At 34.5% G+C, this 25437-nt stretch overlaps 1 protein-coding gene across 5 annotated transcripts; it reads left to right on the top strand.

Annotated features, from left to right (window-relative positions):
* Nucleotides 1-1929: 1929 nt before the first annotated feature.
* LOC105234218 (probable G-protein coupled receptor Mth-like 1) lies at nucleotides 1930-22745 on the top strand. Of its 5 annotated transcripts, none has more exons than XR_852911.4 (3): nucleotides 1931-4514; nucleotides 16068-16467; nucleotides 21383-22745. XR_852911.4 is itself a non-coding variant. In XM_011216505.4 (2 exons), exon 1 carries the CDS (start codon nucleotides 2480-2482, stop codon nucleotides 4511-4513), a length of 2034 nt encoding a protein of 677 aa, XP_011214807.2. In that variant the 5' UTR covers nucleotides 1930-2479; the 3' UTR covers nucleotide 4514; nucleotides 21383-22745. The 5 variants fall into 5 exon arrangements, 1 of the variants encoding a protein (XP_011214807.2); XR_852910.4 differs by having other exon boundaries at nucleotides 16068-16676; XR_852908.4 differs by having other exon boundaries at nucleotides 16068-16882.
* Nucleotides 22746-25437: the final 2692 nt, after the last annotated feature.

Here is a 25437-nt window from a genome sequence, read left to right as displayed (position 1 = left end):
AATAAGTATGTTGTAATAACAGAGCAGAGAACTTAAAACATGTCTTTACATTCTCTGTATCAACTGTGTGCCTTGTTACAAAGAAAGTCGGAATAAATAAATTTAATTCACAAACATAATCCCTATATCTTCAAGTTTTTGTTACCAATAGAAATAACATATGCCAAATTGTGTAAAGATTATAGTAAATCTTATCAAGTAGAGTTATTTTATTATATCATAACGGCAATGCGAGCAATTACACTGAAGCGTTTCGGGAAAAAGTTGAATTGCGGTGACCATAAAACATAACTCGGTGCTGCATCATCTGAAATCAAACAATTAATTTTGTATACTTAGAAAATCTCTATGGTCAGGGAGTGCTGGAGATGGTTTTCGAAATTTAAATTTTTCCGTTTTTGGGAACACTTAACACTTTGAATGCAAAACCAAAATTTTTTGTAAAAAAATCGGTTAATTTGTTTTTGTAAAATGAAAATATTAACAAATTTGAAAACGCTTTACATCGTAACTTATGCATGCATAGGTATTTGGCACCAACTTGAAAACGTTAGTTGTGGAGGAAAACGTCTCAAAATTTTGAAATCTGATGTTAAGCTTTCCTACTTGAGATATTATGCATTCATTTAAGACAAAAAACTTGAAACTTATCTATGTTCGATTCGTTTCTCAGCAAGATTTAAATAAATAAACCAAATACATATATGTATAAGCATATACATACATACTTGTATGGTGCCTACCGCATACTCGTAGTTTTTGTATTGACATGGACCAAAGGTGGGAATTTCGAGCAAATTGCAATAGTTTGTTTATTATTGTTTATGTAAGAAGTGAAACAAAAAGAGTAAATGTAAACAAAACTGAACAAGGTCACTGTACTCCATTCATGCGTTCAAGAGTCAATCATCGGTCAACGACAAAACGAACAATCAACTCATTCGTTTGAACGTCAAAAATCAACTTGAACTCATCAAAGATCGACTGAGGTTCAATACACATAGATAATCTCAAAGAGCAGTACCAATATCTACGAAAAATTTAATATTGCTCACCATTATTTTAAAACTCCAATATTCAAACACTTACAATTACTTATATATTTGCCTTCTGTAAAAAGCAGACGAGATGTGTACCTATGTACATATGTATGTGCACATTCAAAATTAAACTTAAGTTATTTCTACATATGTACATATGCATATTTGTATGGGCAAAAACTTTTAACTCTTCGCGCATGACTATACATACATATGTACATATGTATGTACATTTGAATGACCACAACTAGTGGTGTAGTGATTGCCTGATACTATTTGTATGGTCCGGGGTTTTTCAAATATTGCACAATTTGGCTTGTTTTGAGTTTTTACATCGTATCACGTTATTGTAGATGAATCGAACCGGATGTAAATAAAGGTTAGCAGATGACCACCAATCGACACATACATATGTACACCAGTTCATATACATATGTACATATATCCATGAAAAGAAGATCAATATGGACCAAAATGTAGCTTCAAATGTTTGTGAGGGGTGAATATGTTTTAAATATTTCGTTGTAATTGTAATCAATGAAAATTTGGAATACACAATGTTTTTTGCGTCACCGTATGGATAATGTACAATATAATATCAATAATATATAAACATTATTTTCAAAATTACCATAACAGTTTAATTATTAATAAAATATAGAAATAAACGGAAATATATATCGATGAACAATATTTTTTCTGTATTGCTTTTACAATATTTGGCCAATTTATTTTTAATTTTAAAAAAAAGGGTCTCTCGTCTGAAAGACTTTTTTACATTTATCGATACACGACTACTAGTTTGATCACTAAGTTTATCGAAAAATGAATATGAAAACAATCCAAAACGGAATACCAAGAAATGTCGAAATGTAAAGAAAGAAGAGGAAAACCAACGACGACGCGAAATAATAGAAATTCAACGTTTCTTGCGAGAAGTCCATCAACCGCTGTGTTTTCATTCCCGGGTTCAGTGTTAAAAATTCAAAGTGATGCAATTGGTAATTGCAATTTGATGAAGAATTCGGTTGGCTTCATTTTTCGTGCGTATGCTACTTATTTTTATTTTCTCGCTGCTTTCATTGTTTTCGAGTATTTATATATTATTAACACATTATTATTGAGAGCGAGCTGAAACGAGTCTTCTACGGTGGAGCAGTGAAATTATGGCTATTGCAAAACAGTGAAATTTAATGTGTAAACTAACGAATTATGTGGTGAAGGTAGTGGCAAGAATGAAACTATTGAAATTATAAATGCAATTCAAAGCGAAAATTTGAGCAATGAAATAAAAAGTGCAGTGGAGAAATACAAAACCCAACAATGCAGCTTCAGATAAATAATTTGTCCGATTATTTATATTATTATATTGTGTGGTAAAATCAGTAAAATCTAAGTGGAATTGAAAAAGTTTACTAATAATTTAATATAGTTGCAATATGCATAGAATGCAAGTAACAAACGTTAGAAGAAATATCTTTGTTTTCCTTATTCTGTATTCATCGCTGCATCATGGAAAACTGACAAATGCAACAAATTATGCTGATAAAAAACCAATTGAAGCGGAATCTTTAACCGACAGCGAAGTACCCAATGCAAATCCGACGTTTAATGAAGGGGTACCGACTGTGACAACAGCAATTCCGGGGATACCTCCGCCACAAGTGAACCTTAATAAATGTTGTCGGTACAATGAACATATGGATATGAATAAAACTTGTGTAATGGGCAATTCCAAGTTGTGGGTGCCTTTGATATATCGTATTTTTCAAAAAAGATATCATAGTCCTCAAGGTGGAAAGCCAAAATTTATGACATTTCAAGAAAATGTGCGTCCAATTGTATATGTGGATCATAATAACTCGAGGGAGGATATGTCGATGGTGAATGATACAAAAGAAACAAAACGTAGTTGCACTGAAGAAGAATTGGAACTTTTCTCGGCTGGCGGAAATTGGTTAATATTTTCTAACGGTTCATTATTTCTGGGTGAGAGGAAACAATTTATCGAACCCCAGCGATATTGTGTTGACAGAAATGTCGCACTAGTCTGCTTCCCTAAAGAGCAAAATACTCAGCAACGAATAAAGATAAGGAAATGCTGCGGTTGGAATGCAATTTATGATGCTACAAACGAAACTTGCATATTTCCCACCAGTAATGATGGTATTAGTACACCTGAATTGCCTTTAAATAAAAGCTTGTACGAGACAATATACGGGTTTCCCACATGTCATCATAAAGTTGTACCTTATGCCATTGCGGGCGATTGGAACGAAAACCAAATGGATGACGAAGATGGAAGTCTGAAATTGCCTCATAAAAACATATCTTCTGGTGATTATTGCCTTGAACATTTTCGCGAAAAGGGAGTAATTGCTGCAGTTAAAATATTCACATGCCTTCATCACTTTTCTACCGAAGCACCTGCTAATGCAATAGCGGCTGTTCGTAGCACTACTAGTAATATGGTGCAAGCAGCTGCTCTCAACATTGGAATTGTTATTTCAGTAGTTTTTCTAGCTGCTACGTTGATAGCTGGGTATATGATGCCCTCCGTTCATCATATGCTTCATTGGCGTTGCCAGATTTACTACGTTTTTTGCTTGTTTGTTGGAGATTCAATACTCGCCTACACACAATTATCCCACTCATTGGAGCATGGTTCATTCACCTGCCTTTTACTTGCTAGCACAATGCATTTCTTCTTTCTATCTGCTTTCTTTTGGCTGAATACCATGTGTTTCAATATTTGGTGGACTTTTCGCGACTTTAGACCAAGTTCTCTTGAACGCAATCAAGAACTGCTACGCTTACGACTATATTCGGCGTATGCTTGGGGTGTGCCCTTATTGATAAGCGCAATTGCTTTTACAGTAGATCATTTGCCAGAGACACAGTTATTACGACCAGGATTTGGAGAACGTAGTTGTTGGTTTAGCGGCGAGCATTTATCAATTTTTGCATACTTCTTCGGCCCAATTGGACTTTTGCTGTGTGCTAACATTGTACTTTTCATATCCACTACTCATCAATTAACATGTGGCTTGTGGAAGCGAGACGATGTCAAATCGACCACTGAAAAAACCGCACTGGGGAAAGTATGTTTAAAACTAGTCGTAGTAATGGGCGTTACCTGGATAGCCGACGTAATTTCGTGGGTAGTTGGAGGACCCCATTCTGCTTGGTTTTTCACCGACATGATAAACGCTCTGCAAGGAGTGTTTATTTTCATTGTGGTTGGTTGCCAACCACAAGTTTGGGCCGCTTGTAAGCGTTTTTGCTGTCCCCGTTCGCGACAAGAGATTACAAACACAACGAATGGTGTACAGCATTCAAGTTCTTCGCAAGGACTACCATCGGTCGGAGGACATGCAGGTGGTGAAATTACGCAGAATACGTCAGTAAATACCACGTCTATAGGGGGTAGCCAGCAGACGCAAACAAAAATACCGATGGAAACAGTATGTTAAGGTAAAAATTCATACGTTTTTTCTATGTTTATACATGCATATACATAAGTATATATATATGTATATTTGTGCCGTTTTTTCTATTTGTATATGTACATAACCTTGAAGGGAAAGTTAGACAAAATTATAAAAAATCACAATACGTCAAACCTTCAATCGTTCAAAAATGTTATTTGACTCATACTCCAACTTTATGTTATTACTATTTTGAAAGCATAATATGAAAAGCAGTGTAGTTTGGTTATTTTTAGTTTAAGCATATAAACCTTCCTTATACCCTGAACAAGGTATATTAAGTTTGTCACGATGTTTCTAAAATTCCAAGAGAAACGTCGGAGATCCTATAAAGTATATATCGTGAAATTTCCCACTGCATCGCCGGGCATCTCTCATAACAAGACAAATTTCATAATTCCAACGTTTTCATTATTATTTTCATATAAAAACAATTCCTATAACCGGACATGAGTACGTTCCTATGTCACTTTATACTTGCCGCTTATTTAATTTTTAGTAATTTTTAGTGTTTTGAGACAGTTTTTTAAACAAAAAAGGAAATTGTCTATCGTTGGTGCCGTCTGTTTCACGACGGCTCAAGGGAAACTAAGAGGGTAATTGTCATTCATGCACTCCTGGCTGTCATCGCATTTATTAGTTCTCGTTTTTAAAACGAATATACATATATATATGAACAGCCTTAGCTGGACAAAAACACTGCGGCGGTGGGTATCCGGTTATGAGGAATTTCACTATACTTATAAATGGAAATGATCAGCGTGATGATCTAAAGGTCCAGGCTCAATGCTTTCTGGCTTTATATGACTAAATAAGGGCTTTGAACGCTGTCAAAGCACGGTTGCCACTTACTTAATATCTTGTGAATCAAAGCGCCAAACAAAACATTAGTAATAATTAACTAGTTTTTTTGTCAAACGTAATTTTATTAAATATATACATATATATATATTAAACATTTTAAATTATCGTAAATGGTTATGTGATAAAATGTTGTGTATCATTATAGAAAAAAAGTACCGACTGGCAACCATAGTTACAAAATCTATTTTCAAATGCGCTGGCAAATAGAGAACATAGAGCTATTAGAAACTCCAAGCGCTTGAAGCAAAGGTACATTTGGTCACGTTTCATATGCTCTAGTATAGTTTTATTCAGTTTTGACAGTTCTCAAAGCTAAGCAAGTAAAGTCAGCCGGCATTGGAGCAGGCCCTTAAGTCGATTTTGAAAAGTTCGTTTGTCTGATCGTCTGTATACATTACATACATATATGCGAACTAATCCCTGAAGAATGAATTTTTGAAAACGTCCTTTTCTCTCAGAGAAGCTGCTCATTTGTGGGAACAATCTCTCGATATATTGTTCAGATCTGCCATCCATATTGACCAATCAAAATCATTTTATACCCTTATGCTATAAAAGAAACACCTGTAAAAGGTATTATAACTGTGGAACAATCCCAAGGAATAACTAAAAAAATGGTTATGTAGAATGTTTAGCTCTGGGACAGCCGAATAATTTGCGATTCTTCCCTTCTCGTTTAATGCCTATGCAGGCATACATATGTGTCATCTCTGTTATAAAATCAGCAAAACTAACCAATATAAAGAAAATGGAACTTACTCATAATACTTATGGTATTTGATTTTACACACAAAATACACCGTTAAAGGCAGGAAATATATACGGTTTCTGAGGAATATCAGTGTTACTCATAAGTACCGTAATTTTTCTAAATTAAGATATTTACACTTATAAATTATCATATTTGTTTATATTGAAAAATGTTTAAGGTATAGGTAAGCATACACACATACTATATATTGCATGTACAGTGTGTTATTGCAATGTTGTTTCAATAGTCTGCCCAAGTAGAACCACCTTCCATATGTATTTGTAATATTCTTTTCGGATATTCCTTTGTATCGTTTAACTGTGAATAATACATACAAATACGAACCTACATAGAAGTAATTGAATTTATGAATGTACATACATATGTACATATATCCGCACAATTGTTAGCTTTTAATAAATTAGCACACTTCAGATTTCTGCAATACCCCACATTCGTGTATCCAGAAGATAGGGCATGTGCTCTAAGGCAAGCAATGGAGGCAATTAGCAAACGCTTTAATTAATTTTTGGAAAATAAAATAAATAAATATTTAAGCTTATTGAAATGAACATTCCATTCCAGGCTAAAGGTCCATAAAGTGTTTTTAGCGCTTCTACGCCGTTCTTTTAAACATTTTCTTATTGTAAAAAAATTATCGGAATATGGAAAATTTGCATAGGGGAAAAAGACTGTACATACATATGTACATATGTGTGTGAAAAGATAAAGACTATTTAGGTAATGTGAAAAATAACATTGTATTGTGGCGAACTTGCATTCATTGTGTATGCTCTTTGGAAATAGATTTCTATTTACCACCCATTGATTTAACTTCTGTTTCGCAAATTTAAAATTAAATTTCAGATTTCAAAGTACTGTATAGGTGTAGTGTAGTACATAGGTATATCTGAATGTTTTTACATATTTAGAACAATAAACAGATGCGGATAATAAATTAACCCTGACTGGCATCGTTATTTTGTTGCTGATTGCAAAACGATGATTGTTAGTCGAATCGACTAACCAAGCACGTCCAGGGTTAATAACGAGATATCCCTGTAAATATTTTGTATCAATTTGTAAAATGCCGATAAAATAAAAGTTATATTTCTATTAGTATCTATAATATAAAAGTATGTCTCACGAAAGCTGTCCAATATTCTAGAGAAATGGTGGTTTTATTGAAAATGTGATTAAAGCGGTCGCGCTTATTTTAATTTTTCTGTTTTTTTTGTTAGCAAATGAAACTGTTTTATTTAAAGATTTTCTGAAATTCTTATTGAAAGTTACTGCATTTAGTAATATTAGTGAAATAATCTTCTTCTTCTTAATTGGCGTAGACCACGCTTACGCGAGTTAATAACCGCGCGCCATTCGTTTCTTCTTTTCGCTACGTGGCGCCAATTGAAGATTCCAAGTGTAGCCAGGTCTTTCTCCACTTCGTCCTTCCAACGGAGTGGAGGTCTTCCTCTTCCTCTGCATCCCCCGGCGGGTACTGCGTCGAATACTTTCAGAGCTAGAGTGTTTTCGTCCCTTCGGACGACATAACCTAGCCAGCATGTTTTTTTAAGTCGCTGAACTATGTCAATGTCGTAGTATATCTCATACAGCTCATCGTTCCATCGAATGCGATATTCGCCGTGGTCAACGCGCAAATGACCATAAATCTTTCGCAGAAGTTTTCTCTCGAAAACTCGCAACGTCGACTCATCAGTTGTTGTCATCGGCCATGCCTCTGCACCATAAAGCAGGACGGGAATTATGAGCGACTTAAAGAGTTTGGTTTTTGTTCGTCGGGAGAAGACTTTACTTCTCAATTGCCTACTAAGTCCGAAGTAGCACCTGTTGGCATGAGTTATTCTGCGTTGGATTTCAAGGCTGACATTGTTCTTGCTGTTAATGCTGGTTCCTAAATAGTCATACGCCAGCAGCTGTACACTCTAATAAAAGATTGTACCTGCTTGATTAAGTTCTGCAGCTCGAACTATTTTCTCCAGTTGCAGATTAAAGAAGTCGTACGATAGGAAGTCGCCTTGTCCGAAACCGCGTGTGGTATCGAACGGCTCGGAGAGGACCTTCCCGACTCTGACGAAGCTTTTGTTGTTGCTCAGCGTCAGCTTACACAGCCGTATTAGTTTTGCGGGGATACCAAATCCAGACATCGCGGCGGCATAGGCAGCTTCTTTTCGTGCTGTCGAAAACAGCTTTGAAATCGATGAAGAGAAGGTGTGCGTCGATTCTTCTTTCACAGGTATTTTCCAAGATTTGGAGCATGGTGAATATCTGGTTGGTTGTTGATTTGCCAGGTCTAAAGCCACACTAATAAGGTCCAATCAGTTTGTTGACGGTGGGCTTTAGTCTTTCAAACAATACGCTCGAAAGAACCTTAACCAGGAGGCTAATCCCACGGTAGTTGGCGCAGATTGTGGGGTCTCCTTTATTATGGATTGGGCATAGCACACTTAAATTCCAATGCTTTCGTCGGACCATATTTTACAGAGAAGCTGATGCATGCTTCTTATCAGTTCTTCGCCGCCGTGTTTGAATAGCTCGGCCGGCAATCCGTCGGCTCCTGCCGCTTTGTTGTTCTTCAGGCGGGCAATTGCTATTCGAACTTCTTCATGGTCGGGTAATGGAACGTCTGCTCCATTGTCATCGATTGGGGAATCGAGTTCGCCTTCTCCTGGCGTTGTGCGTTCAATTCCATTCAGCAGGCTGGAGAAGTGTTCCCTCCATAATTTATGTATGCTCTGGGCATCGGTGACTATATCACTTTTGGGGGTTCTACAAGATAATGCTCCGGTCTTGAAACCTTTTGTAAGCCGCCGTATTTTTTCGTAGAATTTTCGAGCATTACCCCTGTCGGCCAGCTTATCGAGCTCTTCGTACTCACGCATTTCGGCCTCTTTCTTTTTCTGTCTGCAAATGCGTCTCGCTTCCCTCTTCAACTCTCGGTATCGGTAGTGAAATAATAGTATGGGTAAAAATCTTGTAGTTATGATACAAGAGCAGTTTTTTTTAATTTTTTATACGTTGAAATGCTGAATCAAAAGTGTGTTAATATAAAAAATAAGGCTCAACATATTTTTTAAGTACTTAATTTGCGTTATTCAAAAAAGCACATTCAATGCACACACAGTATTTTTTAGCGTATACTAATTTGAACTACATTCACTAACGCTCAAAAAATATTTGTGCATTTGTGTGTTTTGCCCGCGTTCATAACATCATTAAAATATCTTTTTCACGGTTGAAGTTTCTTTGAGCGCCTGCTGCCTTTGTAGACGTAGTAATTGTAAAAATTTATTAACACATGTTTTCAAATGTACTACTTTAGCGGTTTCTATGTGTGTATGTGCTTGCCTTTTGTTCAAATGTTTGTGTATATATCAGTACCTGGCGGTGGCCAAACCCGCGTCTTGGCATTTATGAGTCTGTAAAACGCATACGTACCGTCTGCTGTCTTCGTTTCTTTCACTTTTCGCAATCACGGCCTCAGACCGTGGCCTGAGGTCAACCGTGCCAACAGCACAACGAACATAATGCGGTAAATATGTTGCTTAGTGGCGGTAAATACGCATAGAACAATGTAACAACTGAATTCAAAGAAGTTGTCACTTAAGTGTTTTTCAAATTACAGACCTTTATAGTTCTGAAGTGGGTTACAAGAATCATTTTGCGGTGCAGTGGGTTAATGGTTTCCTTATTTGTTGGCGCCAATCGTGGAAATATTAATATTTGTAGGCATGCAAATGCATCTATAAATGTATATATTTGATATACATATGTATACAATCTGTATTTATAAACGTACATGTACATACATACTATGTATTTATAACATATATGAAAGCTTGCCAATCTGCCAAACTGCCAGTCTACCTGTCTGTTTGTCTGCGAAAGCTGACTTGTTACACAACAAAGCTCGATTAAAGTAAGATTGGTTTCGTAAATTGGAGTAATCAAATAATGGATATAAAACGATATTGTTACAAAATACAAAAAAGTCTGAATAAGCATATCAAAGAAAATACACAAGGCTTTTCGAACGCCAAAACGGTTTTTTCATTATTAATACATTGCTTTTTCTGATGGTAGGTATACAATAAAATGAACCAAGAAACTGTATACCGGTATTTGATTCCCTCCGCTAGTAGATTAAGAGGATACTCTAGGCTAGAGGCAGTAAGCTGCTTTTTTGGGTTTTATAAATGAAAATCAAAACATATTTTTACCATCAATTATTTAACAAAATATTTACATTTTCAAGGTTTACGAATTAGGGACCAGAACAGTTAAGAGGAAATGAGGCTTGAATTGAAGCGGGATTGTCTTTATAAACATTAGACTTTACATATCCCCACAAAAAAAGTCGAACGGCCCAAAATGTGAAATTATGTGCTCACCGTAGTGCTCTCTCAATAAATCCATTGATTAATGCAATGTGAGGGACATGGTGCCGTCAAATAGTCTGTTATCATGACTCGATAACGATCGCCATTGACGTTTACGTTCTCAACGGCATCTTTTTGAAGTAATTTGTACCGATGATTCTATCGGCTCACAAACCACACCAAACCGTTGTTTTTTCTGAATGAAATGACAGCTCTAATATCTCATCAGGTTGCTCTCTGTTCCAAATGCGGCAATTTTGTTTCTTTACGTACCTATTGAACCATAAATGGGCCTCATCCCTGTACAAAATTTGGCTCGAAAACGTCGAGCTAGGGAAGGTCGAGTGGGTTCAGTTTTTGCACAATCTGTATTTTGTATACTTTCAATTTAAAATCTCAACGTAAAATGCGCCAAGTCGTTCCATACGTCAGTCCAAGTTGCTGCGAACGCAGCACAATCGACTCTCCACGGTCTTCGTGTACACTCTCAGGTACGGCAGCTAGACGTGGTATATTTAGTCAAATATTATTCAAAAATGAATGTTAGGTCTCAAGGTAGGGTATGGTGTTGCGAATAGTACCCTCTGTAGGCCGATTATGTTGACCATAAGTTGGGCGAAGCGGAGGAAACACATTCTTTTCAGAACGTCAGTTTTCGTTATTAGATATGTATATTCTGCCGCATTTGGTATAAATTATTTTCTAAAGCACTTTTGTAATCAACAGAAATTGTTATATGGGGGGTGGGTGGAATTATAATCCGAATACAACCATTTTCATCCATAACAGGATTTGACCTGAGTGCATTGGTTATTATATTAGGTTCGGAACTAAGTTAACGCTTTTCTTTTAATGAAAATGTCAGTTTTATTCGAAGTATGTCCATCGCTAGTAATAACCTTTTCCCATCTTTTTGGCACAGCTCGAATACCATCACTGTAAAACTGTTCACCTTGTGTGATCGTATCTAAGAATCAAACCATTTTTTTATGTCGTCTTGTGAGTGGTACGGCTTCTGTGGCAGAGCATGGACCATCGAACGGAATAAAAAATAAACGGACCGAGCAATATCTGGGGTATATGGCGGTTGGGGTAGGACTTACAATTAGTACGGTAATAAACTGCATAGTTTAGACATTCCAGACATTTTTGACCACATTTTCAGTAAACGCTTGCTGATTCCTAAAAAACTCCAATAATCCCATTTTTTTTTTACTAATTATTGGAATAAATTACTGTAAAATATTTTTATGCTATTTTACAGATTATAGGCAAAATGTACAATTCAAATATTGTTTGATTATTTTTGAGACTCTTCATTTTTACGACGGACTTTGTACCGAATATCAATAAATTTTGATAAATTTCTTATATGTATAAAATAGGCACATTTTCATTACACTACAATGTTTGGTGCTAAAATTTAAAAAAGATGTTCCGATAAATAGAATCATCCGTACATTCCTTGAGTCTTCATATACTTATTATATGTAATGGTTGATAAAATTAACATAAGCTATAATACGAGGGCTGTCCGATAAATAACCGACCTCAACGTGAAGCTAGCGGCACATCTGAAAAAAAAGTTTCTACTTCAAATTGGGCATATTATAATAGCTACTCGCCAAACTTTCAGAAATTTATCTTGCGCAATTATCTGTTGGCAGTCGTTTTTGTGAGTGATTTCCCCAAAATGGAAAAAAATTGAATATCGAGCTGTAATTAAATTTTTATTTTTGAAAGGTAATACGCCTTCACAAATCAAAGATGAGTTGGACTCTGTGTATGGTGACTCTGCACCATCGTTTACCACCGTAAAATTTTGGGCAGCTGAATTTAAACGTGGTCGCAGGAGCTTGGAAGATGATGAACGTCCTGGGCGTCCAAAAACTGTAACCACTAACGATAACATCGCTAAAGTTCATCAATTGGTACTAGACGACCGCCGGATTAAAGTTAGGGAAATATCTGAGATTATGAAGATGTCAAAAGAAACTGTTTGTCACATATTAAACCAAGATTTGGGCATGAGAAAGCTGTCCGCGCGTTGGGTGCCGCGTTTGCTTACGCTAGACCACAAACGTGCGCGCATGAACATTTCCAGCGCTCTGTTGGCTCAGTTTAGAGGCAATAAGACCGAGTTTTGGCGCCGATTGATAACTGTAGACGAAACTTGGATTCATCAATATACGCCCGAAACAAAAATCCAATCTAAACAGTGGATTGAAAAGGAGGAACCAGCCCCAAAAAAACCTAAAGCTGTGTATTCGGCTGGGAAAGCGATGGCGAGTGTTTTTTGGGACAGCCATGGAATTATTTTTATCGACTATCTTGAAAAAGAAAAAACTGTAACAGGAGCATACTACGCATCATTATTGGTCAAGCTAAAGGAAGAAATTTCGAAAAATCGGCCACATTTGAAAAAAAAGAAAGCCTTGTTCCACCAAGACAACGCAGCATCTCACACCACAACAGTCGCCATGGCGAAAATCCACGAATTGCGGTTCGAACTGCTTGACCATCCACCTTATTCACCGGCGCTCGGCGGCCAGAGATTTTCGTCAAATGAGGAGGCAATCTCTTTCGTGAACTCGTATTTTGCAGACAAAGACCCCAAGTACTATTTGGAAGGGTTGCAGAGATGGGAGCATCGCTGGGAGAAGTGTGTGGAGTTACAAGGAGACTATGTAGAAAAAAAAAAAAAAAATTTTGAAAAAGTCGCGTGCATCATGGTTAGGTCGGTTATTTATCGGACAGCCCTCGTATAAGCTAACCTCACGAAGCAAACGTTAATTTCGGCTGCACCGTAGCTATAGTACCCTTGAGGGCTGTTTTTCCCTATAGGTAAAACTAAATCTAAGCAATTTGTGCTGAGAATGTACTTTACTTTGAACAATAATCTGCACCAAATAAAAAGGTTTATAAGAATTTAATTTTGATCGGCTTGTAGTATGACAGCTATACGCTGATCTGAACATCTCTGTTCTCTTCGGAGAATTTACCGTTCCCATAGAGTCATTAATCTATGTAAAATTTCTGAATATATCTTGTTCAATATAAAAGTTTTTCATTTATATGAAGTCCTTATGGATTATGGTCCGATACGAACAATATGTTTGGATTGTAGTTTTATTTTAGAAAACACACAAATGGGCAGACAGACATTGCTAAATCACTCAATACGTCGATCATTTATACGTTGTGACAAAAAAGCACCCCGAAATTGTAGTTAAATTCCCCGGGTAAATATCCTATCCTTAATAACAATGTCCAAATATGAGCGCGATCTATTAACTAGTTTATTTACAGCAGCTGTTTAAGTCAGTACATCTCAGTAGTGTGTTGCGATTTTACAATGGTTAAAAATGTCGGACAAAGAATTTGTGTTAAATTTTGTATTTCTAACCAAAATTATTGGGCGGAACCGTTGTGAATGATGGAAAAGGCTACGATAATTCAGTTTCATCAAAGGCAGAAGCCTGCGAGTTACCGCCAGCCTTCAAAGCCGGTCGAGAGATCGTTGAAGACATGCCTCGTTCTGGACGACCTTCGATCTCTTCAACCGGTGAAAATATAAAAAAGTGAAGGATTTAGTACTTGAAAATCGTCAATTAAGTGTTTGAGAGATGGCAAGAGATCTCGACATACGGTCAGTAAGGAGTTCTATTTGGCAATATTGAGGCGCTTGCGTGAGAATATCCAATGAAAACGGCTAGAATTGTGGAACAACCGTTCATGGATTTTACACGATGATAATGCACCATCGCATCGACCCACGATTGTGACCGAATTTAAAGTCAAAAACGCAATGAATATCGCCGATCAACCACCGTATTCACCAGTTTTGGCTCTGTGTGATTTTTTCTTGTTCCCCAAATTGAAATTGCCGCTCCGTGGACCCCGTTTTCAGTTGATCGAAGGTATAAAACAAAATTCGCTGAAAGAGCTGAAGGACATTTCAAAAAGTGCTTATGAAAAAATGGAAAATCGTTGGCATACATAAGTGTACATCTGGTGGGGATTATTACGCGACAACATTAATATTGATGAATAAATAAATATTTTGTGTTTCATTTACAATTTCCGGGTACATTTTTGTTACAATGTACATATGTACGTATGTATTTACACTTTATAAGGTCTCCGACGATAAAAGACTATGTGTTATGTGTTGCAATATTTTATATATATTTCTTTTCAAATTTCGAAATATTATATTCTCTACGCTTTTAACTCTTACAAATTATAAGTGTATCTAATGGTTGACTTCAACCGAACTTTGCTTTCCTTTCCTGTTATAATTAACGTTGTTCGCATGTTGTGGTGCTTGTTTTATGGAGCCACTTCATTCTTAATGCGTTTTTCCGCCTTCAGATCAGTGACTGTTGTCTTAAAAATTCGAAAAAATTTGCAATCTGGTCAATAGCCAGAGTGCAATGTACGAGTACTTGGGGAAAATTAAATTTTTGTCTTGGTTTTAATAACGATACGCCCTAACCGAATACAAATCTTGGGCCTTTCCAGCTCGCTATAGCTACCTCGCATCTGTGCACTCGCCTCACTAGTAAATTGTTGTTATTTCGTGGCCCTTTCTCTTGACAAACTATTTAGTAAATCGTGCGCAGACTTGCGTAATGAGTTTGAGTGCCAATTTAAATACATACATATGTACATACTATGTGTACTCTCTTAAAAAAGGTATGTATATTTACTTATGCACGTGTGTGCACATTGTCGCAATTTTATGACTTAGTTCGAGCCAGTTGCTCTTTATTAAAATCGCACGCATTTTGTCATTTAAATAAAACCAAAGAAGAGTTGAATGAAAAATACCATATGCAGAAAATAAAAGGCCTGCAAATAATGCAAAAAGCAGATACAAGAAAAATCTTAATTTCGACCGCGCCGAAGCTACTTATAATACCCATCACAGGTGCATTACCAGATTGCTTGATATAAACAACCTTCAAGTCGAATTAAGGGAAACATATTTTTTTGACGCCTTTATCTTGATTTTGATCGGCCAGTTTGTATGATAGATATATGCTATTGTGATCCGATCTGAACGATTTGTTCGGAGATTATAACGTTGTTTTGGACAATAATACATGCTAAAATATCTTTTCACACAAAATATTTCCATACAAGAGCTTAATTTTAATTGTTCTGTTAGGTATATGGTATAGCGGTCCGATCTGAATAATAGATTCAGAGATAGTAGCCTTGGACATTTTTAAGATTCGTTAAGATATCTCTTGGAATTAAAAAAAATTTCATATAAGGGCTTAATTTTGATCGATCAGTCTAAAGATTGCATAATTTCATTTCGATACCTCAAAAAATAAGAAACTACAGACAGACATCAGCAAATCATACTCATCATTTATCTTATCTCCGTGGCAATCTTAATATGCCCTGTTCGGGGTATAACAAAGAAAAGAAAATAAAATAAAAGCTGTATGCTACATTACATTTAATATCGGATGTATGTACATATGTACATAAATTTGTTTTCGTTTCTTTACAGTATTTCTTCAACGAAAGCACAATTTCATTTCACAGACGTCGGCAGTTTATTCACACCGATATATGCACAACATACCATAGCAGCTGGACGACGGTGAGCGCATCGAATGCCGAAGATCAGATCACTGCAAAGCAGTGATTCCACAACAATTACAATAACAAAAACAATGACTAAAGTAATTACTACAACAAAAACAATAGTATTAACGTAAGCAATAGCCAACAACGCAGATCGACGCACATTGCAAGATACTCGCAGACAAGCAGACAGTATTGCAAAAACAAAAAAGATAGAGAAAAGCCAACCAGCGAAACCAAATTGGATAAAAAAAGAAGAGGGAAAAAATAGAACAAAATGAGAAAACAACTACAACGAATAAGCGAAAAAGAAATTATACTATGTACGTACAAGTATGTAAGTAATTGACAAAGCTAAAACGAAGCTGCTTCTATAAAGAAAAATCGCGGCGAACATTATTAGCGTATAATAGCTATAGCTGTAGTTGTGGCAACGCAGCAGGAAGCGCAGATATGTGGTGGGGTGGTTGGAAATTGCAAGCAAGAATTATTATATTCAGTTTGAGTAACGATTTCACGAATGTAAAGTATGGTATGTACACTTATACAAGTATATATGTATGTAGTCGCATATGTATATGATTCTTGCATTGGAATACTTATGGATGAATGGACACTTGGTCGGATGGATACACAGTATGTGGGGTAGATGAAAAAATGGTTGGTTGAATAGTTGAAAAAATGAGTGATCGTGATTGCGTATGGTTTGTTGCTCTGAAGCTGCTGCTGCTCCACTAGGTGCGTTCGTATACTTATGCTTACACAAATATACTAAAAGTATGTATGTATGTATAGAATGTAATTTTTTGTGTTATTTTAAGAATATTAACACAAAATTTTAGTAACATGTAGTCATACATATATAAATACTAAAGTAGCATGTTTATTTAAGCCTGGCATTAGCATGGCGTCTTGGAATTTAGAATAAGCAAGTCCAAAATAAACATTACCAGATATACATAAGTACACAGAACACATATTATAAATAACAATGACAATACTACATCTTATGGTGTATTGATGCGTGCTAGTCAAATAAATATTGACAAACACCTTTAGTTAGTTCACGATTGGAGTGAATCGAAATATGTATGTACATACATACATATATGCGAATATCTCATTTTTGTATGTACCAAAATAAATGCTTTAAGATGACCGCAGAGTGGACGCTTAAAGCCGAGCCGAGCGCATTTTCTCCCATATAAGCACATGTGAATTTACGCTCGGATCGACTTTGAGCGCCCACTCTGCAGGCACCCTTAGAGTACCAATCTTAACAAGTATAAAAGTTCAAGGCCATTTCTACCAATCGTTCTCAGTTTATTGTATGAAAGTTATGATGTCTTTGCAAATTTTCTTTACAATGCCATAAAGTGAATATTTTGATAACTAGTTTCTTAATGTGAAACTAAACCGTTGAGTGATGCAATCCATTTTGTCATAAAACATCGCGAAAGTTGGTGAAATTCTAGTGGTTGACTTGAAATTCTTTCTCTTAAAGAAGCTGCTCATTTGTCGGATTTATTCGATATCGGACGAATATAACATCTAGCTGCCATACAAACTGAACGGTGCAATCTCCGAACAAATTTTTTAGATCGCACTACTATAGTATATACCATAGCTCCATACAAACTGAACGATCAAAATTAAGTCCTTGCATTGAAACTTTTTGTTGACAAGATATCTTTACTCAATTTGCCACGGAATATTTTCCAATACAATGGTATAATCTCCGAACAAATTGATTGGATCACTATGATATATAAACGACATACAAAGTTTTTTTTTTTACTTTTTGTATGGAAACTTTGTTCATTTGTGAAGGGTATTCCAACTTCGGTGCAACCGAACTTAACGTTTTTTCTTGGTGAGAAATAATTTTATTTTGCAACAAGAAAAAACGTTAACTTCGGTTGCACCGAAGCTAAATACCCTTCACAGGTGCATTTCTGTTAGTAACTACTTATGTGTTCAGTTTGTATGGAAGCTATATGCTATAGTTAACCGATCTGAACAATTTCTTCGGATATTACATTGTTGCTTTAGAAAATAATATGTACCAAATTTCGTAAATATATCTTGTCAAATGTGAAAGTTTTCCATACAAGCATTTGATTCCGATCGTTCAGTTTGTATGGCAGCTATATGTTATAGTGGTCCGATATCGGCCGTTCCGACAAATGAGCAGCTTCTTGAAGAGAAAATGACGTTTGCAAAATTTTAAAACGATATCTTTAAAACTGAGGGACTAGTTCGTATATATACATACAGACGGACAGACACTTTATAGGGTCTCCGACGATTCCTTCTGGGTGTTACAAACTTCGTGACAAACTTAATATACCCTGTTCAGGGTATAAAAAGCTTCTTTTCAAGTCCGTCTGAATCAGATGAATCATTTCTTGATCTGTTACGCACAGTGCGTCAATTGGCATTGTACTGAGAGTTATACCATCTCATCCCTTGGCCAAGTCCACAAGCAAATAAGCCAATAATTGCGTATATTCCTTAGATACAAGATCTTCCACTAGATAAACTTTTTAACTATAAACTGAGCATTTTACGTTCTTGCGGTATTTACTCTAACGTAGTACTTCAAACTAGTCTTCACTCATATATTTGTATGTACAGTTCATTTGTATGCATCTTCTAAACATTTAACCTTCTGGCTTTTTAGATTGTGTAAACAAACATTAAAAAAGTAAAACAGGAATTCCACTTCAAATACCTAAATTTCTACACACATGTGCCTTTACATGCTTACATACTTACAAGCATGATATATTTGTATATAGAGAGTAGACGCCTGATTGTCTTCACAATGCACTGTAAAGGGACATTTGAAAAATCAATTCGGTTTTATTTTAGATTGTTTTATACTTGACAAGGTTCGCCAACTGTACACGTTTTTCGAAATCAAATGAAAAAAGTATGTAATGATGAAGCATTTCAATTGCTGTTTTGGTGTGAAAGCGATGAAAAGCAGCACGTATAAATATATGTATACATATGTACATTCTTTGATTAATATAAAACATGTGAACAAGATATATAAACATTACACATGGGTGTACATACCTACATCTGTAAACAATCGCATATTTACACGCATAGTATATACATATCCATGTATATACTTACACACATATGTAGTTTATACATATGTATGTACATAAAAGTGATAAACTGCTAGATTTATCAGCTTGTGATATTCAGTTCGCTGTTATTGGTGTCGAAAATCGTAAAATAGCTTTAGTTGGGATTTACTGCGGATTTGTGTCAAGTGCCAATTAGTATATAGGCAACAACAATGCTTATTCAATATGCAACCAATATGCTTGTTTGTTGCTGAGTTCGTACATACATATGTATGTATGTACCTTATTTTGGCAGTGACGCAAATATGTTACGTTTGGTATTACCCATATAATCCCTTTAAAAAATATAAATATAGTATATTACATAATTTTGCGCTGAGATATGTATGTACATATGTAAAAGATTACTATTTAAAGTTATAGTCGTCTTTTTTTGCCAACTTTTTGATTACATTTAGTGTTAATGCACTTTTTGTTGTCGAGTTGAATGAGAATTGATTTTTTATACCCTGAACAGAATAAATTAAATTTGTCACGAAGTTTGTAACACCCAAAAGAAAATGTCGGAATAATGATGATCGTGAGAAGCTGAGTCGAATTAGACATGTCCTGTCTATCTACCTGTATATACGCGAACTGGTCGCTAAGTTTTTATCATTGTGAAATTTCACAAAACCTTTTCTCCCCAAGAAGCTGCTCACTTGTCGGAATCACCGATGCCGGACCAGTATAGCTTATAGCTGTCAAGTAAACGGACCAATCAAAATCAAGTTCTTATATAGGAAACTTTTTTAACTCGACAAGATTTCTTTACGAAATTTTACATAGATTAATACCCAAGTCAACGGTTCAATCTCCGAAAAAATTGTTCCGAATGGTCCACTATAACGTAAAGTTGACACACAAACTAAAAGAATTAAGTCTTTGTATTTGACATTATATCTTTACGAAAATCGGCATATATTATTCTTCACTACAATGCTACTTTCTCCGAATAAATGATTCAGATCGAAAAACTATAGTACATATGTACATACATATATAGCTGCTATACAAACTGAATTAACTAAATTAATTCCTTGTACAACGCTACAATCTCCTAACAATTTATTCAGACCCCGGACCACTATCGTGTTTGAGTATAGCTATCATTGAAACTGACCGATTAAAATCAGGATATACATATGTACATCTATTTATACCCTTTATGTTATAAGAATTGCTCCTGTGAAGGATTTTAGAGCCTACGTGCAGCTTTCTTGTTTTTGTTTTTTTTTTTTTTTGATTTTTCGTAACAGCCTCTTTTGGAAATCCTCTGATTTCATCGTATTCTGCGTCTGTACGAAATTTACTCGCCAAGCCATATTTTGGTATCGAAACCACTTTTGTCACTGAAAGTTGGATTTCATAAAAACATGAAATTATTTCTTGTCCAGTTTTTTTTTCAAATACCAATTTAATTTACACATAAGCACATAGCTGCACATGCTTTGTCTGATGAAGTATGCATATGAGGTTCATCGCTAATTTATTTTTCGCATTCGGTCATAATCAATGATTTCAGTTGACAATCTTTATCAAGATTTCAAATAATAACTCTATAGACTTTTGATTCAAAAAACATTCAGAAATTTCTGAAAATCTTGAATGTTTTCCAATTAAGTATGGATGACGTGTTTCCTTTCGTCGTGTTGATTATTATTCAATTAAATAAATGTTTGACTAAAAATTAATTTTAAGAAAATTAAAAAGTAACATTTCAGAATAATTGACGAATCAATCGGCATATACTGCAGACATACAAATGTTTTGCACACCTACACAACTGATTTGGAATAAAATCAGTGAGTAAGCCAACTACACAGTTACCTCTTTCGTTTTTTTTTTGATAGCAAGAGCATGCAAAAAACACTTAATTAAGAGAAATTCAAGAAAAACTACTTTAAAACAATAGTCATATATGTATGTATATCTGCTTCTATTTTGGCAATACTTTGTAAAACAAAATTTTTGATAAAGCTAGAAATAATATATTTTCATGTGTCTATTATTAGTGATAGCGATTGTATAAAGTTTATGTAAATTAAATTTGTTTAAAATAATGCTAAATTACTACTTTTCTTTTTTATTACAGCGTATCAAAGTACTTAAAAGATTTCATGACCAACAGACGGCTGCTTCCCTATTCTTTTCTGCCTGCAGAAGATTGACGAATTGCCATTGGTAAACTATTCTTATGCTATCGCTAATATTTTTATTTTCCTCACAATACAAATTGATGAACGCTTTAAGACTACGATATTTATAATGCTACGCTAATAGACTCTATTTATGAAACTTTACCTTATACAGCAGAATTTCGATATGTCATACAGTTAACCAACCAAACCACACACGTACCACATATATTAACCACGAGCTCAGTTTGCACAATAAAAATATTTGCTTTTCTGTACACATTGATTTGCATACTCATACACTTATACCAATGCATTTATATTATTTTAAGCCAAAATTTAGCCGTACAAATTGGATTTTTTTAATTAATTTCGAATATTTACATACAAACATACATTTATTGTTAAATATTACTCAGCAACGTAAAATATGTTCACACACGAAGTCTTTAGTCGCTCACATCAGCAAAATCTCTTATGGTGTTGCTCACTGCGTTCTGCCAAAAGTATTTTAATTAACAAATTTTTATCTTATTCACCCTTTGCTCAAATGTTTCTTAATACATTATGCATATTTGCATATTACATACAAAAATAAATAATAAAATTAAAATTTGCTAAAATATTGTAAATATCAATTTGAAACCGAGCGCAACTGCTACCATGCAGCGAACTGTTACGAAAAAGAGCACAAAGCACGAGCCCGAGCGGCACGGTCTCTTCAACTTTCCTCGTCCTAACGACAAAAGAGTCTGTGTATGAACGCAGTCTATGTTGCTGTTTGATGTTGTACCATGTGTGTACGTATCGAAGCTCCACTGCATATGCCTATAGGCTTTACCTTTGCTTGAGTATTTTGCAAAATTGTTAATTTAAATAAATAAGTTAAGAAGTGTAAACATAAGCCTCAAATATTTGTGTTGAGTTTTGCTCATAAGCTCAATTTGTTTGCTCCGAACATATTTTAAAAATAAAATTTTAAGTAATAATGTACATACATACATATGTACAATGTTAAAAAAATTAACAATTAGCGCAAAATTGTAATTACATACAAAATATTTGAAGAAATGTAACTTTAACGACTGAATGCGCGCAGCTACTCTTATGAATTGTATAAACTCTTCATGTGTTTTTAAATTTGTTAACTATGTATTATTATTTTTTTAATTTTTATTTTATTTTATAAGCAATTGTACAACAATTAACATATTATAGTTAGTCATTTTGCATTAAATTATACTCGAATAAATGAGAACAACGAATATTGCTGCTATAAATTTACGTTAACAGTATGTGTAAGCAACTATTTACATACAACTTTATGTATTTCATCTTTTGAACATATGTAGTATATGATATTATTGCGGCAAAACTGCAGTGTCATAATTGTAGTAACATACTATATGTTTTTAATTACACTAGTATTCAAATTTGCACAAAGTATGCGAATTAGCGCACTAACATCTTTCATACATTTTACATAAGACAATAAACAGACTTTCGTAACATAAATATACATACATACTTCACACTTTATAAAAAAACTATACATACATACATACATGTGCATGTGTGACCTTACACAACTACACAGTTTGTGGAAAAGAAAGTTAACATTTAATTAAAGCAACTAAATATGAAAGAAATCAAAATTCTTCTAGAAAAGAAAGTCTAACTGAATATAATTATAACATGGATTATATATGTATGTCTTATGAGTATTTACAAGGACTGTTTAAACAATAAATCTGCCAAATCGAAAAAAATGTAGTTATTGTTTTAAAAATTAGTATAAGCTTTTGTAAGTTAAAAGGAAAACAAATAGTAACATGATTTTAATATTGCAATGAAAAGAATGCACTATATACAAATATGCAAAACAATCTATATTTCTATACTACTATTTATTATACATTAAAAATGGCATATGTGTTTACACATTACCATTATTATACATACATAGATAGTTTATAACATACAACGATGAATAAATATATGTAACTAAATTTTCCGCTATCAAAAATTTGAAAATGTTGCGTTTTATTTTACTGCGTGGAATGAAATATGCGGTATGGTGTGCAACAATATTGCGGCACAATGATGCTGCAACATCAAACGTCTTTTTATGTTTAAAAGTTTATATTAAAACGAGAAAACAAGTTAACTTCGGCTGCTCCGAAGCAGGTGTATTTTTCATTCGAAGATTGCACCGTTGGCTTGTGCAGTAATCCATGCCAAATATATTGTAGATATCTCGTCAAATAAAAAGTTTTTCCACGCACCGGAATTGACTCGGATTTCATCCGACCAAGGGCTGTTTTTTCGGCGATCTAACCCCGTTTGGATCGGTGAGTACTAAAAAAAAAAAAAAAAAAAAAAAAACAGGTAATAAATTTCATACCGGCTTTCCAATAATTGGAGGATGAGTTCCCGTATATATCCCAATTTTTACTAAAGTTATAGATTACACATACGGATGGCAGACGAACATGCGGATGTCAACTCGTCTCGTCGCCCTGATAATTTATAAGAGTATAAAAAAACTATGTTTTAATGCCGAAATGCATTTTAAAATTACTCACTTTTATTTCTTTAAACATATGCGGAATAAAGCTTTATATTTTAATATACTCTTGCAACTAGTTGCTACAGAGTATTATAGATTTGTTCACCTAACGGTTGTACGTATCACCTAAAACTAAGCGAGATAGATATAGGGTTATACATATATACATACAATAATATATAATAATATAATTGTATATAAATGATAAGGATGACGTTAAAAGTTGAAATGCGGTTGACTGTCCGTCCGTCCGTCCGTGCAAGCTATAATTTGAGTAAAAATTTAAATATCTTGATGAAACATGAGAGTTCCTTAGTACAAAAAAATTACGAGTTAGTAGATGGCCATAATCGGACCACTGCCACGCCCACAAATCACCATTAACGGAAAACATATAAAGCGCCATAACTAAGCTCTAAATTGAGATATAAAACTGTAAACTGTACAGAGGATCGCAGTAGCAAGGGGCACCTGTGGGCAAAAATTTTAGAAAAAGTGGACGCTGCCCCGCTCTCTAACAAGTTGAATGTTCATATCTCTTAAACCAGATAAAACTTTGCACGAATAATGTCTTCGGTGTGTCCCATCTTATGACCAAAATTGTTTAAATCCAATAAAAACTGGTCAAGCACCTAGGTGCGGAATATTTGTATGTACGTATGTGTTCTTTGGTGTTTGTTTTTAAAATGAATGGCTATTACTCAATAGGTGTCGCTCGAGACACTAAACTATTAAGCAGAGATATATTCTTATTGGAAAACATTCTTACATATTTATTATTCTAAAAAATTACATTTTAACTATCATTTAACAACTATTCCAATTGTGAGAAATTTAAGTATTTTACTATTTCTGAAAGTTCAAACATATTGTACATTAACACAATTGTGTTATTTCAATATTTAATGTATATACAAATACTTATGTACATATGTATGTAAATATTATGGAAGATATGATTGCGGTAATTTTTATCAAAGCTTACAGTTTTATTATTCATTGAAAAGAGCAAACAAATAGAATTATCGTAGTAGCTGATAACAATTTCGTCGGTCTCATCTACATATGTATGTACATATCATATGCTCATAAGTTTGTTTTTAACAAAACTTTTTAATATGTAATTTTATTTTAAAACAATAAAATGAAACAAAATTATTAACATAACTTAAAAACTGGACTAGACAGAGGTATTGTGGATTAGTAGGGAGTAAATCTAAAAAATATAATTTAAAGTTTAAAACACCATTACATCGCCAAAAATGTAAACTGTATAACTTTTATTTAAATTGTAAGTAAATTGTTAGCACTTTTAACATTATCACACACTATAGAATGTTTTAAAAACGTGTCTAAATGCGTATTACTTGTTCTTAAACTGACTACTATTTAACATTCCTAACTCGGAATACATGTGTATGTATGTATGCATATATTATATAA

This window comes from Bactrocera dorsalis, chromosome 4, assembly GCF_023373825.1.
Source record: "Bactrocera dorsalis isolate Fly_Bdor chromosome 4, ASM2337382v1, whole genome shotgun sequence".
Taxonomy (NCBI): domain Eukaryota; kingdom Metazoa; phylum Arthropoda; class Insecta; order Diptera; family Tephritidae; genus Bactrocera; species Bactrocera dorsalis.
Note: the sequence above shows the minus strand (reverse complement) of the source record. Positions and strands in the feature narration are given on the sequence as shown.

Excerpts from the sequence above, each read along its gene's own strand:
- LOC105234218 (XM_011216505.4), top strand. The coding sequence starts at position 2,480 with ATGCATAGAATGCAAGTAACAAACGTTAGAAGAAATATCTTTGTTTTC.